Here is a 15,388-nt window from a genome sequence, read left to right as displayed (position 1 = left end):
TTTTTTCCTTTCCCTCTTTAAGGATTAAATAATATATAGGACAGCTATTATAAGCAAGATCTCTTCATTCGTCCTCGGTAAACGCCTAAGTTCTTAAATGTGTACATATTCAAGCGTTCATCTTCCTCCACAAACACAAAATGAGTGGCTGATCTCTCAGTCATGTCGTTGCTCGTACTCATCATATTCATCCATTTCTTTTTCAGCTTCTTCAGTTTTGCCATAATCGAGGCCATTGACCTTCACTACCTAAATCACAGTTGTTCAAGTAACAAAACCTTCACCCCAATCAGCTTCTACAATTCCAACCTCCAAACCCTTCTCACATCCCTATCTTCCCATGCCACCACTGCACAATTCTTCAACAGCACAACGGGTGGTGGAGACACCGGCGAAACCATTTATGGCTCCTTCATGTGCCGTGGTGATGTCACCAACCACACGTGCCAAGAATGCGTTAAAACTGCAACCCAACAAATAACTCTACGGTGTCCCAACTCCAAAGATGCTTTAATTTGGTACCACGAATGTTTGGTCCGTTACTCCAACAGTTGTTTTTTCTCCACCATGGAGGAATGGCCTAGGTTCGACCTCTTGGATTATTATAACGTAACTAAGAATTCAACAAAGGAAGGAAGTTACGGGTGGTTGTTAGCTAAAACGTTGAGTGATGCAGTGGGTGAGGCTGCGAACGCTGGCCCTGAGGGTACCATGAAATTTGCAACAAAAAACGCGACCTTGTCTGGATCTCAGAGTTTGTATACTCTAGTTCAGTGCACGCCGGATCTATCAAGCAAAGATTGCAGTAAGTGTTTGGGTGATATTATGAGAGATATTCCTTTATGTTGTCTTGGAAAGTGTGCGATGGTTCTATATCCAAGCTGCACTTTGATGTTTGGGTTAAGTCGTTTCTACAGAGACGTCGTTGCTCTTGGAGTTGTTGGTTCTAATATTGGTACACAAGAACCAGAACCTTCAGGTAAGGTTCTTCACTTCTATGGTCAAGCTAGGTTTCTACTTAATTATTATTAATAGTACTATTCTTTATTATCATGCTTTGGTGGTCTCAGTCAGCAATAAGCATAATCATAACAATCATGTTCGTCCATTCAATTTACGTGCTTGCCAGCTGAGTCCTTTAATCATTTCATTCTTAAATTAGTTATGTATATGCTCCATCCATTAATTCTAAAATAACATTTTTTTTAATCTTTTGTTTTTATTCTAAAATAATAATCTTTTAACTTTTAAATTATTCTATCAACAATATACTTAAATATAATTAAGAAGATAAATTGATATTTACATTAAAGAAATCCATTAACTAAAAAAAATAATTAAGTTTGTGAATAATAAAATGTATTTGTTATTGTGGATAATAAGATAATTTATGATAAGAGTAAATGAAAAATTAAGTTAATTAGTCTGTTTGTCACTTTATCGTATTAATTTAGTTAATGGCATGAGACAAACTATAGAAGATGTTACTCAAATGGGCGTTTGCAATGTTGGTTAAAATTATTACTGTTAATGTAAAAAACTGATAAAAGGATCGTTTCGGTCTAATAAACTTATTTTAAAAATTACATTTAAAAATTAAAAACTCATAATCGCACCGAACGAGACCTAAGATAATTCCAACCCTTAATAATTTTTTATTTGTAAACATGTGCTTGCAAAGAAATTAACTTCTATACGTTGACGAGAAAGGTAAACCCTAATCTTGAATATGTTTATTTCATGACCTGCATTATTACTATAAGTTTACAGTTCATATCAATATCATGACTCTCTAACATGCAATTGTTATTTTGCACATGAATAATAGCGTTGATTTCTTATGTAGGAAACAAAAACAGTTCATCACGACCAATTGTTATAGTTGTCATCCTTCTCATTTTGGCAACGCTAAGCTTTTTGCAATGTTATTTCTTACGAAGAAGAGCAAGAAAGCGTCATTATAATATTCTTCTAAGAGAAAACTGTAAGTATTGTGATTATAACAAAAAGGAACTTTAATGTATAGTTATGCATTTTGCAAACTTAATTTAACAATTTTAATATGTTTGTCTAGTTGGTCGTGAAAGTGTCACTCTAGAGGGATTGCAATTTGAGTTGGCTATAATTAAAACAGCAACAAATAACTTTTCACTCGAAAACAAGATTGGAAAAGGTGGATTTGGCGAAGTTTACAAGGTGAGTCAATGATTTATTTAATTTATGATTATGTTGTTCACTTCAATAATGATTTATATATATTCTTAGGGTATTCTTCCTTGTGGACGACACATTGCTGTTAAAAGACTATCAACAAGTTCTCAACAAGGTTCGGTTGAATTCAAAAATGAGATTTTATTGATAGCAAAATTACAACATAAAAACCTTGTGGAGTTAATAGGTTTTTGCCTAGATATGCAAGAGAAGATTCTTATATATGAATTCATGCCGAACGGGAGCCTTGATAAGTTTTTATTTGGTTTGTTGCTTGACCTTTAACTCTTAAAATTTTGCATGTTTTTAAAAAAAATTATATCTTAACTTTACAAACATGTTTCACTTTCTTAATAAATATTACAGGTACTCAACAAAACAGTATAAGTTGGTCTAAGCGCTATAAAATTATAGAAATGATTGCTCGAGGAGTTCTTTATTTACATGAATATTCTCGACTTAAAATTATACATCGTGATCTCAAACCTAGTAATATTTTATTAGACGAACATATGAATCCTAAGATATCAGATTTTGGTATGGCTAGAATTGTTGAAATAGATCAAGATCGTGGAAAAACCAAAAGAATAGTTGGAACATGGTAAGTTTTTAATTTTCTTATATATCATTTCTTGTCACTTCTTTACACAATATAGTTTAGCTAATTTATAATATATCTTTTACAGGGGTTATATGTCTCCAGAATATATAATGTTTGGACAATTTTCTGAAAAGTCAGATGTTTTTAGTTTTGGAGTCATGGTTTTAGAGATTATTACAGGAAAAAGGAATATAAATTCACATGCATCACCCTATATGTCAAATGGTCTCTTGAGCTATGTGAGTATAATAATTAACTATTTAATCAATTGCCATACTTATAATTTAGGTCAAATTCTATTGATTTAAATGCTAAGATATAAAAAATGAATATTAAATTTCATAAACCATTGCAGGTTTGGAGACAGTGGAAGGACCACACACCATTGAGCATATTGGATCCAATATTGAAAGAAAGTTATTCCCAAATTGAAGTCACTAAATGTATTCAAATTGGTTTACTATGTGTTCAAGAAAATAAAAACAATAGACCTACTATGACAAAAGTTGTTTCATATCTTGATGGCCACACACTCTTGCCATCTCCACTGAAACCAGCATTTTTCTTGCTGGACAAGATCCATCAAAATATAGCTACACAACATATTTCTGTGAATGAGATGTCTATAAGTACATATTGTGCTAGATAATAAAAGTTAATTCCTTGTTTGTTTTTTACTTTTCTAAAAATGTCCTTGTTGAGACTGTGTTGGTCCAAACCTAGTCCTCGCCCATTATAAAAATATACATGGTCAATTTTAACATTCATTATGGATCATATTTTAGTTTCCTTATTTGTTCCGATGTCGTGTAGTTTTTTAAGATTTTTTTTTTTCTGTAATATGATTAAAAAAATAACAAAATTTATATCTAATTAAATCGATATCTTTTATATAACATAATAATATTTTATCTTAATATAATTTATTTTAAAATGTATATGAAATAGCATCATTATTTTTTATTTATAGTTTTAATAATTGATTTAATTAAATATAGATAATGTCTAAATTCATAGTGCGTAAATTTTATTTAAGTATAATTTTTTTTGTCAACAAATGTAAAATATATTGTCAAAAGGGGTATACGAGATCGTATCCAATGAAAAATTACAGAAGTGTAGTTCCTGATACGCTACATTTTCTATTTAGACGGTTACATCATATTTAACATAACGATGCAAATATTAAGTAACCATATTTTAACATTAATAGGAAACTTCCAATCACCAACGAATACACAACTTAACTTTAATAAATGCTTTTGAAATTTTAGCATCATCCACCTAGTGTTCTGCATCTATGGTGCCATAATTTTGCCCACCCATCCATCAATAAATGTCGAGGTGCAACAAAGTAAACTGTCACTTCATTGGGCATCCACCTTTCGTCACATTTCATTAAAAAATCCACCCACATTCAAAGGTTGCATGTCATTGGCCAACAACCTTTCACACCCTCACACATCAGTCATTCATAGATCACTTGCAGATTGTTATGGACAGAGGTGGGATAGTGCCTTTGTTCGAGGCAAGGCTCCTCCTAAGAAAGTCTGAAACTGATTCTAAGCTTTTCTGCATGCCTTTTATTCATTACTGCAACTCTTATATATACTACAATTATTTACATGCATAACTAACTCAACAAACTAATGGTATTAACAACTTGTTGGTAACTAACCCAACAAATTTAAGTAACTATCTACTATGCTTTATTGGTTGCAATGGCTTCTTCCTAACACAGATCTTCACAAATTCACGACTTACCCCCCAATGCATGCACAGGGGTTCGACTCCACCGAAATAACAACATTTTTTTGGGGCTTGCCGGTTTCAGTTCCGGCCTTGGGTTGATGCTCACCCCTAGTTCCACTGCTAGTTTTTAAATAGCATGTTACTTTTTTATATTAGAGAAACAAAAATTAAGACAGCTACAGAACAAGTGTGATTTGGATCCCAAATGAAATATATGAAAAGGTACATATATACTACATAATACAAACCAGGCTAATGGGACACTGATAAAACGGGATGGAAAAGGGATACTACTCTATTCGCCAGGTTCACAAACCGTACAGCACTTCATGCAAACACATGGGCTGGGCTATTTGAGCCCAACCAAAAAATCTACATAAGAGCATTAGATCATATTATTCACCTGACATACATACCCATATAGACGGGGCAATGCCTCACCCACTTTACAGTAACTTTATACTGTGAATGATGAGATAAACCATAACGTGGTTAGCACGTGAAATGGATTGAATGATCTTTTAAATTTTTTATTCATTATTGACCTGGCCTGTGATTCAATAATTTTGATTAGATGACAAACAAAATAATAATGCTTGGGTCCATATCAATGAGTACAGGCAAAATGGCACATAGCCAAGTTGGCTTCTACAATCACATGCTAATGCCGACTCCACCAGCAACAAGAATTGACAATGCGATTGGACACCACCCTCTTAAATGCCAAATTCCATAAATAACCCATAGCATGAAGGAAAATCCATCCGCTACGTTATTAATCTAGTCGTATTATGGCAATTAGATTTTTCAATTTTCTCACATTTTTTATAGAAAAGTCAGACTAATACTCACAAACCTGAATCCCGTTCATACACTGCGCCTTCTCTGATTACTGCCCGTTTACGCGCATTTGCATGCCCTTCACTTATTTCTTCGACTCAGTGAAGAAAATTTCTCGGCATAACAGAATCATGATTACCAAGTCCAAACAGAATCTAACTCTGTTCCAACTTTGCACCCTTTTACTCACCATAGCAGAAACCTCGGCATCAGTGTTCAACAACGTTAGCTGCACGAGCAACAAGACTTTCACTCCAAACAGCACCTTCAACACCAACCTCAACACCCTTCTCTCCTACCTTTCCTCAAACGTAACCAACAACGTTAGATTCTTCAACGCAACCGTAGGGAAAGATTCGAACACCGTCTATGGCCTCTACATGTGCCGTGGAGACGTGCCGTTTGCTCTATGCAGAGAGTGTGTGGGTTTTGCAACACAAACAATACCTTCGTCATGTCCCACATCAAAAGAAGCTGTGATTTGGTACAACGAGTGTTTGTTGCGCTACTCTTACAGGTTCATCTTCTCTAAAATGGAAGAGTGGCCAAGGCACAAGATCAATATTCCATTGGGGGATCCTGTGGTTTTGCATAGTAATGGATTCTACACTGCGTTAGGATCCATTTTCGATGAATTACCAAATAAAGCAGCACTGGATCTTAGTGAGTCTAATGGATATGCCGTTAAGCAAGAAAATGCTTCTGGCAGTGTAACACTGTATGGTCTCGCGCAGTGCACGCCGGACTTGGCTGCCGGAGACTGCAAACTGTGTGTTGCCGATGCGGTGGCCGAGTTTGTCAAGTCTTGTTGCGGAGGGAGCATAGGGGCGAGTGTTCTGTTTCCCAGTTGCATTGTAAGGTATGAGACGTATCCGTTTTATCAGCATTCGGGAACCTCTGCGCCAACAATGATTCAGCGTAAGTTTATTTTCTTTATGTTAAATATCCACAGCAAAGCGCCAAATCCTTTATCCATAGTGAATTGCTGCTTATAGGACATAGATGTGGTCCATCATGCAAAAAAGAATCTTTTTTCTCTCCCCTTTTCCCCAATTAAACACTATGTATAGATTGCGTAATAGTGTAATACAAAAGAGATAAAATCTCGTTTGATGACATTAAAGCATGAATATTAAAAAGTGACTTGAAATAATCAGCATTATTGTCCAATGTGATCTTTGTTCATTAATTTACCACTTAAAAAAACGTTAAAATGTGTTGATGGCGTGTGGTTTGTCAATATATGACACGTTTTGACAGGTGGAAGAAATATTGGAACTGAAGTGCTTGTGATCGTTGTTGTCTTGCTTGTGGTTTTGGCGATGCTTTTTGGCTTTAGCTATTGTTTCATCCGGATAAAAGCGAGAAAGAAACGCAAGGCCAGTGACAGAGAAAACTGTAATGTCAATGAAACTATTATAATCTTCAATATTTGAGCTTAATTGAAAAGCCTTGTTTTTTTTAAAAAAAAACTTGTGCTTGCTGTGAGTATTTCAAATAACTGCGCTGTGAATTGTTATGTAGTTGGGCCAGAACTCACTGTCTTGGAGTCTTTGGAATTTGATTTGGCTACAATTGAAGCAGCCACAAACAAGTTTTCTGAAGACCGCAGGATAGGCAAAGGGGGTTATGGAGAAGTCTACAAGGTAACATAAATGTGATGACTAATGTATCATCTATATGGTTTTCTTGTATTTTTCTGATGGCATGTAATTTTAGGGAATCCTTCCTAACGGAGAAGAAGTAGCTGTAAAGAGATTATCAACAAATTCTAAGCAAGGAGGGGAGGAATTCAAAAATGAAGTGTTGTTAATAGCCAAACTTCAACACAAAAATTTGGTGAGATTAATAGGATTTTGCCAAGAAGACAGAGAGAAAATACTTATCTATGAGTATGTGCCTAACAAGAGTCTTGACCACTTCTTATTTGGTATGACACTTCAATATTTATTTCTACTTTAAGTTTTACATTGCTATTTTTTCATCATGATTTGAAAAAAAAAATTGTGGCGATTATCTTTGAATTATGTAGCTGATCATAAATATATAGGTGCCCACTTATACTTTTCCTCACGTAGTTGTCTGATGGTATTTTATAGATTCCCAAAAGCACAGACAATTAACTTGGCCGGAGCGGTTTAAAATCGTAAAAGGAATTGCAAGAGGTATTCTTTATCTACATGAAGATTCTCGTCTTAAGATTATACACCGTGATATCAAACCAAGCAATGTTCTATTGGACAATGGCATCAATCCAAAAATCTCTGATTTTGGAATGGCAAGGATGGTAGCTACAGACCAAATTCAAGGATGCACGAATAGAGTTGTGGGCACATAGTGAGTTCAAAACCTTATCCTTACTTATCTCTTTCAAAAATAAATTTTTATTCATGTGCTTCATTTATTTATCATCATAAAAAAATGTGATACGTTCTGCATACTCTATCGCCCATCACTTTGGCTCAGGTTAAGTTAATATTGAAAATGTGTCGCTTTTATGGGCTTCAAATTAATATATTACCATGACTTTGGTATGGAAACCATGCTGCCTATAAAGAGGCTTGGTTAATATTGTCAGGAACTACTCTGAGTTTCAAATACGTACTGTTCCTTTTTCTTGGGACACTTCATTAATATTTGTGATTACAATGCAATACAATACTGTTTCTATGGCTCTATTACTTTACTATACTTTGTTAACCTGACAACTCATTCTCCCATTGCATGGCTAGTCTAGTTATATATGATCTCGATGCTGATTTTTTTTTTTTTATTCTCCCTTTTCAGTGGTTATATGTCTCCTGAATATGCAATGCATGGACAATTTTCTGAGAAGTCTGATGTATTCAGTTTTGGAGTTATGGTTCTTGAGATTATTAGTGGCAAGAAGAACTCTTGTTCTTTTGAATCATGTCGTGTTGATGACCTATTGAGTTATGTGAGTATCAAATTCTTGTTTGTTTCCTTATTCTTTGTATTTTTTCTTGTCATGATCTCTAGTGGGCCATAGTTCAAAAGAGTCATAAATACAAATTAAGAAGGCAATAGCAGGGAAGGAAATCTATTTAATTTATGTTTTCAGGCATGGAATAACTGGAGGGATGAATCACCATATCAATTGCTGGATTCAACTCTGCTAGAATCTTATGTTCCAAACGAAGTGGAAAAGTGTATGCAGATTGGTTTATTGTGTGTGCAAGAAAATCCAGATGACAGGCCAACAATGGGAACAATTGTTTCATATCTTAGCAATCCTTCATTTGAAATGCCATTCCCTCTAGAACCAGCATTTTTTATGCATGGCAGAATGAGAAGACATTCAGCTGAACATGAATCATCTTCAGGTTACTACACCAATCATCCTTCCTCGTCCTCTGTGAATAAGATGTCTACGACTGCTTTCTAGCCTCGATAGATTGTTACTACATGTACATATTAATTAGTGGTACTTATTACATAATTTAATAGATTTCATAGTGTTTAATAGTAATTTTTTTATAAAAAAGAAACACAGATATAACTTTACAATCCTACAACAACAACAACAACGCCTTATCCCACTAGGTGGGGTCGGCTACATGGATCAACTTCCGCCATAATGTTCTATCAAGTACCATACTTCTATCCAAACCATTAATTTCGAGATCCTTTTTTATAACCTCTCTTATAGTCTTTTTGGGTCTTCCTCTGCCTCGAATTGTTTGTCTTCTCTCCATCTGGTCTACTCTCCTCACTACAGAGTCTACCGGTCTTCTCTCTACATGCCCAAACCACCTAAGTCTATTTTCCACCATCTTCTCTACAATAGGCGCTACTCCAACCCTCTCTCTAATAGCTTCGTTTCTAATTTTATCCTGTCGAGTCTTACCACACATCCACCGCAACATCCTCATCTCCGCTACACCGACTTTATTCTCATGTTGGCTCTTGACCGCCCAACATTCTGTTCCGTACAAAATCGCCGGTCTTACCGCAGTCCGATAAAACTTTCCCTTTAGCTTGATCGGTACCTTTGCATCACATAACACCCCCGATGCTTTTCTCCATTTCATCCATCCTGCTTGAATGCGATGATTCACATCCCCTTCAATTTCCCCATCATCCTGTATTACAGACCCAAGATATTTAAACCGTGTGACTTGAGGGATAATATGGTCTCCTATTTTCACCTCTGAGTTAGGAACCCTCCTTCTTTTGTTGAACTTACATTCCATATACTCCGATTTGCTTCTGCTTAGGCGAAAGCCATGTGTTTCTAGAGCTCGTCTCCAAGTTTCCAACCTCTCATTCAATTCCTCCCTCGACTCTCCAAGGAGGACTATGTCATCTGCAAAAAGCATGCATCTCGGCGCTATCTCTTGGATTTGTTCCGTGAGGACATCCAGAATTAAGGTAAAAAGGTAGGGGCTAAGGGTTGACCCTTGATGTAAACCAATTGTGATGGGAAAATCGTCTGACTCTCCACCCTGTGTCCTAACACTAGTCGATACCCTATCATACATATCTTGGATAGCTCGAATATATGCAACCCTAACCCCTTTCTTCTCTAGAGCTTTCCACAAAATCTCTCTAGGCACTCTATCATACGCTTTCTCCAAGTCAATAAAAATCAAGTGCAAGTCTTGTTGGGCCATGCGATATTGCTCCATCACCCGCCGTAATAAATAAATCGCTTCCATGGTTGACCTTCCCGGCATGAAACCAAATTGATTCTCAGTAACTTGAGTCTCCTTTCTTAATCTCCGTTCGATCACTCTTTCCCATAATTTCATGGTATGACTCATGAGCTTGATTCCCCTATAATTTGCACAATTTTGTATATCCCCCTTGTTCTTATAGATTGGCACTAACGTGCTTCTCCTCCATTCCTCCGGCATGCGTTTTGACCTCATAATTTCGTTAAAGAGTTCGGTGAGCCACTCAAGACCTCTATCTCCAAGAGTTTTCCACACTTCAATAGGTATGTTGTCTGGCCCCACCGCCTTACCATTACTCATTCTTTTCAACGCTTCCTTTACTTCCTGTTTCTGAATCCGACGATAGTACTTATAGTTCCGGTCCTCTTCTCTTGTGTCTAGACTGCTAGAGTCATATCCATATCCATCATTAAATAAGTTGTGGAAATACGCCTTCCACCTTTCCTTGATATCTTTTTCATGCACTAAGACTTTGCCTTCTTCATCCTTAACACACTTTACTTGATCCAAATCTCTAGTCTTCCTCTCTCTACCCTTAGCAAGCCTATATATAGATCTTTCTCCGTCCCTGGTTCCTAGAGCTTGGTATAGTCCGTCAAAAGCTTGGGCTCTTGCCTCACTCACCGCCTTCTTGGTTTCATTTCTAGCTATCTTATACTTATCCCAAGTTTCAGAATTTCTACACCTAGACCACTCCTTGAAACACTCCTTTTTTACTCTAACTTTGCTCTGAACATTTTCATTCCACCACCACGATTCTTTACCCCTAGGTCCAAAACCTCTAGATTCACCCAACGTCTCTTTAGCCACTTTAATAATCTCTTGGGACATCTTGTTCCACATATCATTTGCACTTCCTTGTGATTGTCCACACCAACCCTCCCATATCTTTTGTTGGAAGATTCCTTGTTTCTCACCCTTCAAGTGCCACCATTTGATCCTTGGTGTTACCAGAGGACTTCTTCTATTTGCCCTATCTCTAATTCTTACATCCATAACCAAAACTCTATGTTGGGTAGTCAAGCTCTCTCCCGGGATAACTTTACAGTTCAAGCAATACTTCCTATCAGACTTCCTGATAAGGAAGAAATCTATCTGAGAACATGTCCCTCCACTTTTGTAAGTGATAAGATGTTCCTCTCTTTTCTTAAACCATGTATTGGCTATAGAGAGATCCAAAGCCTCCGAAAACTCCAAGATGGATTTACCCTCCCCATTCATCTCCCCTAGGCCAAAACCCCCATGCACCCCCTCAAAACCTTTAGCCACGCTACCTACATGTCCATTGAGATCCCCTCCTAGGAAAACTTTCTCTCCTTGGGGTATATCCTGAAGTACCCCTTCTAGATCCTCCCAAAATTTTACCTTAAAGTGTTCTGCTAACCCAACCTGAGGTGCGTACCCACTAATAACATTAAAGGTGTCCTGTCCCACTACCAATTTTAAGACTATGATACGATCTCCTACTCTTCTTACATCCACGACATCCTTCTTCCACTCCTTGTCCACAATAATCCCTACCCCATTTCTTGATCTGATTTTTCCCGTATACCACAGCTTAAATCCCGAGTTGTCTAATTCTTTCGCTTTTTCACCTGTCCACTTAGTTTCTTGTAGGCACATAAAATTGATCTTCCTCCTCACCATAACATCCACTATTTCCATAGATTTTCCAGTAAGTGTGCCTATATTTCATGTACCAAAGCGAATCCTCCTGTCATGAACTAGCTTCTTTACCCACACCCGTTCACGAAAATGTGGGAACCCTTGCTTACTTTTCACTACATCCGGGCGGCGATGCAGTGGCTCTTGCTCTTTTGACACTGTACTCGAGCCGTACTCGAACCCTTGCTTGCTTTTACAATCCTAATATTTGAAAATTGTTTATCCTTTAATTAATGTGAGTTGAGTGAATTAACTCATTTATAAAAAAAATTATTCATGTTTTCTCAATATGTGGGACTTAATTTTTATTTTATTTTTTTATCAAGGAGAACTACTTTATGGCTCAGATCAATATATGCTAAAAATTAATTACTGTTCTTGCACTGTCGCACATAATAATATATAAACCTTTTTTTATTCATTTTTAGTTTAAAAAAGAAAATAAAAATATAATATATTAGGATATGTATTTTTTATTATTTGAAAGGAAAGTGCAAGAAAGAATAAAGTGAAAAAGGATCCACGAGTATCGTTAAATATTACGTTAAAGAATTATGGGTGACATAAATGGGCTGCTTTTGAAGAAGTGAACGCAACAGAGTACTATAACTTCTATAAATTTCTAACTGAAATCTCAAAATTATGGCTTGAAAAGAAGTTAGTTAAAAGATATAACACCTATGATTAATGCAAGTAATAAAGGAAGACTATTTTTCATTTTGAATTGATAAAAAAAGAGAGATAGAACAATATAATTAGCTACATTATCATAGTTTGAATTGATTTTATTTTATTTTTGTTGTTGAAGGGATGGCCTGAGGCCCAATCAAACAAAAAGCTAGTGAGTCAACAACAATGTTTGCCTCACTGTAAGCATTTGTATATATATCTATGTAAGCATTTGTGTGAATAGCCTTGGACCAAGTCAGCTCCAAAAGCTGTGAGAATTCCACAAAGTTCACCCATTAGAATTTAGAGCATTGAAAAGTGAAAACCACAGATTCCACAGGTAGCTAGCAGAGTACGTGACCATGTTGATAAACTCACACATCTGTGTTGCACTTAATTGACCCCAAGGTAGGAGGAGCCTCGTGCTAACGAACCTAAATTGTTGGAATTGTTTGTTTAAAATATGATCAAATGGAATGAAATTTATTTCATTCTATAACATAGCCTTGTTTTCAATTCTGGCATAGTTGACTAGTGGGGTGAAATTACTCATTTATTCCTTTAATTATAAAATTACTTTCCTATTCTTATTACCTGTTTGGCTAACCTTTAAAATCATTTTTTTTCTGCCGTGACACGTTTTAAAATCTACAGTTGGGATTAATTGATATATTTTCATGAATGTTGTTTTTAGTCTTCAAACTATATATGCATAATTTAATCCTTGAATTTTATTAAAAAAATATATTTTAGTCTCTCCCACATCGTGGAAGTTCAAAAACATGCACAAATTGGAGAGTAAGCCCAAGAGCTAAAAATACTTTTTTTTATGAAGTTTCGAAATTAAATTGCACAACATGAAAGTTTTAGACCCAAAAATAAGATTTAACAAAGATATAGAAACTAAAAACACATTTTATCATAATTATATAAAAAAAATAAAAACACAAGTTGAGTTTATATAATGATTAAGCATTATCTGTATAAAATTTATTGTAACATCAACCTAGAAAAAATTATCTTTCCAATTACAATATCAATACATAATCTATTTTCTATAGAAACAATTGATAAATAATAAGGGAATTATCATAATAGGGAGTGTTCACCATTCAATTTAGTTCAATTTTTAAATAAAAAGATTTTTTGAGGAAAAATAAAAATTTATTGGCACTAAATATATAAATAACATCCCTGAAAAAACAAATCACAAGGGAATAAAATTATTTGCACAAAATGATAAGTGAATTATCATACTAAAGATATATTACAATACGATGTGAATTGTCTATAACTTTTAATTTTACAAATATCTAAAGATATCTATAAATACTCACTGATATAAAAATAGAATAATATGAAACAAAACAAAAATAAGAAAACAAGAAAAACTATCCACATCCGTGGATATCTAAAGATACTAAAGTCTAAACAATTATAACCATGAGTCAACCTGCCAAGTAATTACAGCAAACATAGGCATTGCCTATTACTACTACAATCAAAATAGAGCTGAGATTATAGTTCAGTAATCTACACACGAAAGTGGTGCCAATTGGGTGGTCTTCCACAAGTTCGAAAGACATAAAGGCCTAATCACTTCAGTATCTTTCTAACCCAAACATAAATCAAAGATAGATGCATGCATCAAATGACTTCATCACACTACACAGCTTAGCAAGCCAACGTTTTCAACCTTGTCTTGCATTACGCCCTTCCAATTTAAGCATACCAAAAATAACAAGTCTTACTCTCTTCATTTACAGCACTAGTACTGATAATTATCTCTTATCACAAACGTTGGCAGCATCGGTCTCATCTACACTTCAGAATAATTCCGTTTTTCCACCCCAAAACGAAGCAGTCAGCACCTAACACAACATAAAGCTTGTAACTGACTAGTAATTACTTAGATGGAATAAAATAATTCAATTCTTGTTACCGTTTTCCTCCATATTTCTATCTCACTCTTTGCTTGCTTTTTCATGACAGAGCATATGCCAAAAGTGAAAAGCACCATGGCAGCAACAATAGGGATAACAAATGTAAGATTCACTTCAACACGATTCCGTCCTGAGCAAACATCATTAGAATTCAATGATCAACCACTCACTACTCAAAATCAAAGCACAATTCACTACTTACTAGAACTGTACCTGAAGGGCGAGACTTCACAACCGGTGTGGCCAATATTTTAGTGCTATTGTAAAATGGATACACTTGATATCTGATATTGCATCCGGGAAGCAACACCCTTGCCCCTTGTTTCCCATCACAGCAATTTGGAACAGACGCAATGGCGCTTCTGAAACACATGTTGCAATCGAACAAGGACAACTCTGGTGTGCACTGCACTAACCCATAAAGGGTTACTGAACTCGTCAAATTCACTTCCCCTGTTTCGAACTTCTCATCCTCGGAATTCGCAGCTTTCGTTGCCAGAGCGTTCAACAATCCCGCCAGCACCTCGTTGAACCGGTCAAGGTCAGCGCCAGCCACGCTTTTGGAATCAGACATGTCCACTGCGGGTACTATGTTGTTGAGGTAGTATTGGTTGGAGTAGCGTACCATGCACACGTCGTACCAGATTATGGCCTCTTTCTCAACTGGGCACCGGCGTGTCAGGTCTTTGGCTGCGGCGTTGACGCAATCGTGGCACACGGCGGCGAGGGTGTCTCCGCGGCAGAGGAAGAGGCCCTTGACGGCGTTGGGGGTTTCACTGCCAACTGTTGTTTTGTAAAAGTGGACGCCTTGGGTGGCGTTGGAAGAAAGGGAAGAGAGGAGGAGGTCGAGGTTGGTTTGGAATGTGCTGTTTGGTTGGTATTTAGAAGAGTCTGTGCACGCATGGGAACTGTAAATTGGAGCTGCTTTGGATGGAAAGATTAAGAAGCTTAAGAGGAAGAAGAGAATCGAGGGAATTGCAAAGTACTTGCAAGGAGGCATCTTGGGAATC

The 15,388-nt window shown here is 36.2% G+C and overlaps 1 protein-coding gene across 1 annotated transcript; it reads left to right on the top strand.

Annotated features, from left to right (window-relative positions):
• On the top strand, positions 1-14,961 carry LOC114402116. The gene is made up of 15 exons (XM_028364640.1): positions 1-979; positions 1,847-1,984; positions 2,075-2,196; positions 2,266-2,476; positions 2,578-2,812; positions 2,898-3,051; positions 3,168-3,458; positions 5,425-6,322; positions 6,665-6,802; positions 6,929-7,050; positions 7,124-7,334; positions 7,504-7,741; positions 8,192-8,342; positions 8,487-8,748; positions 14,428-14,961. The coding sequence occupies exons 1-15, from the start codon at positions 163-165 to the stop codon at positions 14,631-14,633; spliced, it is 4,194 nt and encodes a 1,397-aa protein (XP_028220441.1). The 5' UTR covers positions 1-162; the 3' UTR covers positions 14,634-14,961.
• Positions 14,962-15,388: the final 427 nt, after the last annotated feature.

The sequence above is a fragment of the Glycine soja genome, chromosome 20 (genome assembly GCF_004193775.1).
Source record: "Glycine soja cultivar W05 chromosome 20, ASM419377v2, whole genome shotgun sequence".
Classification (NCBI taxonomy): domain Eukaryota; kingdom Viridiplantae; phylum Streptophyta; class Magnoliopsida; order Fabales; family Fabaceae; genus Glycine; species Glycine soja.
The sequence above is the reverse complement of the archived record's forward strand: the minus strand, read 5'-3'. Positions and strand labels throughout refer to the sequence as shown.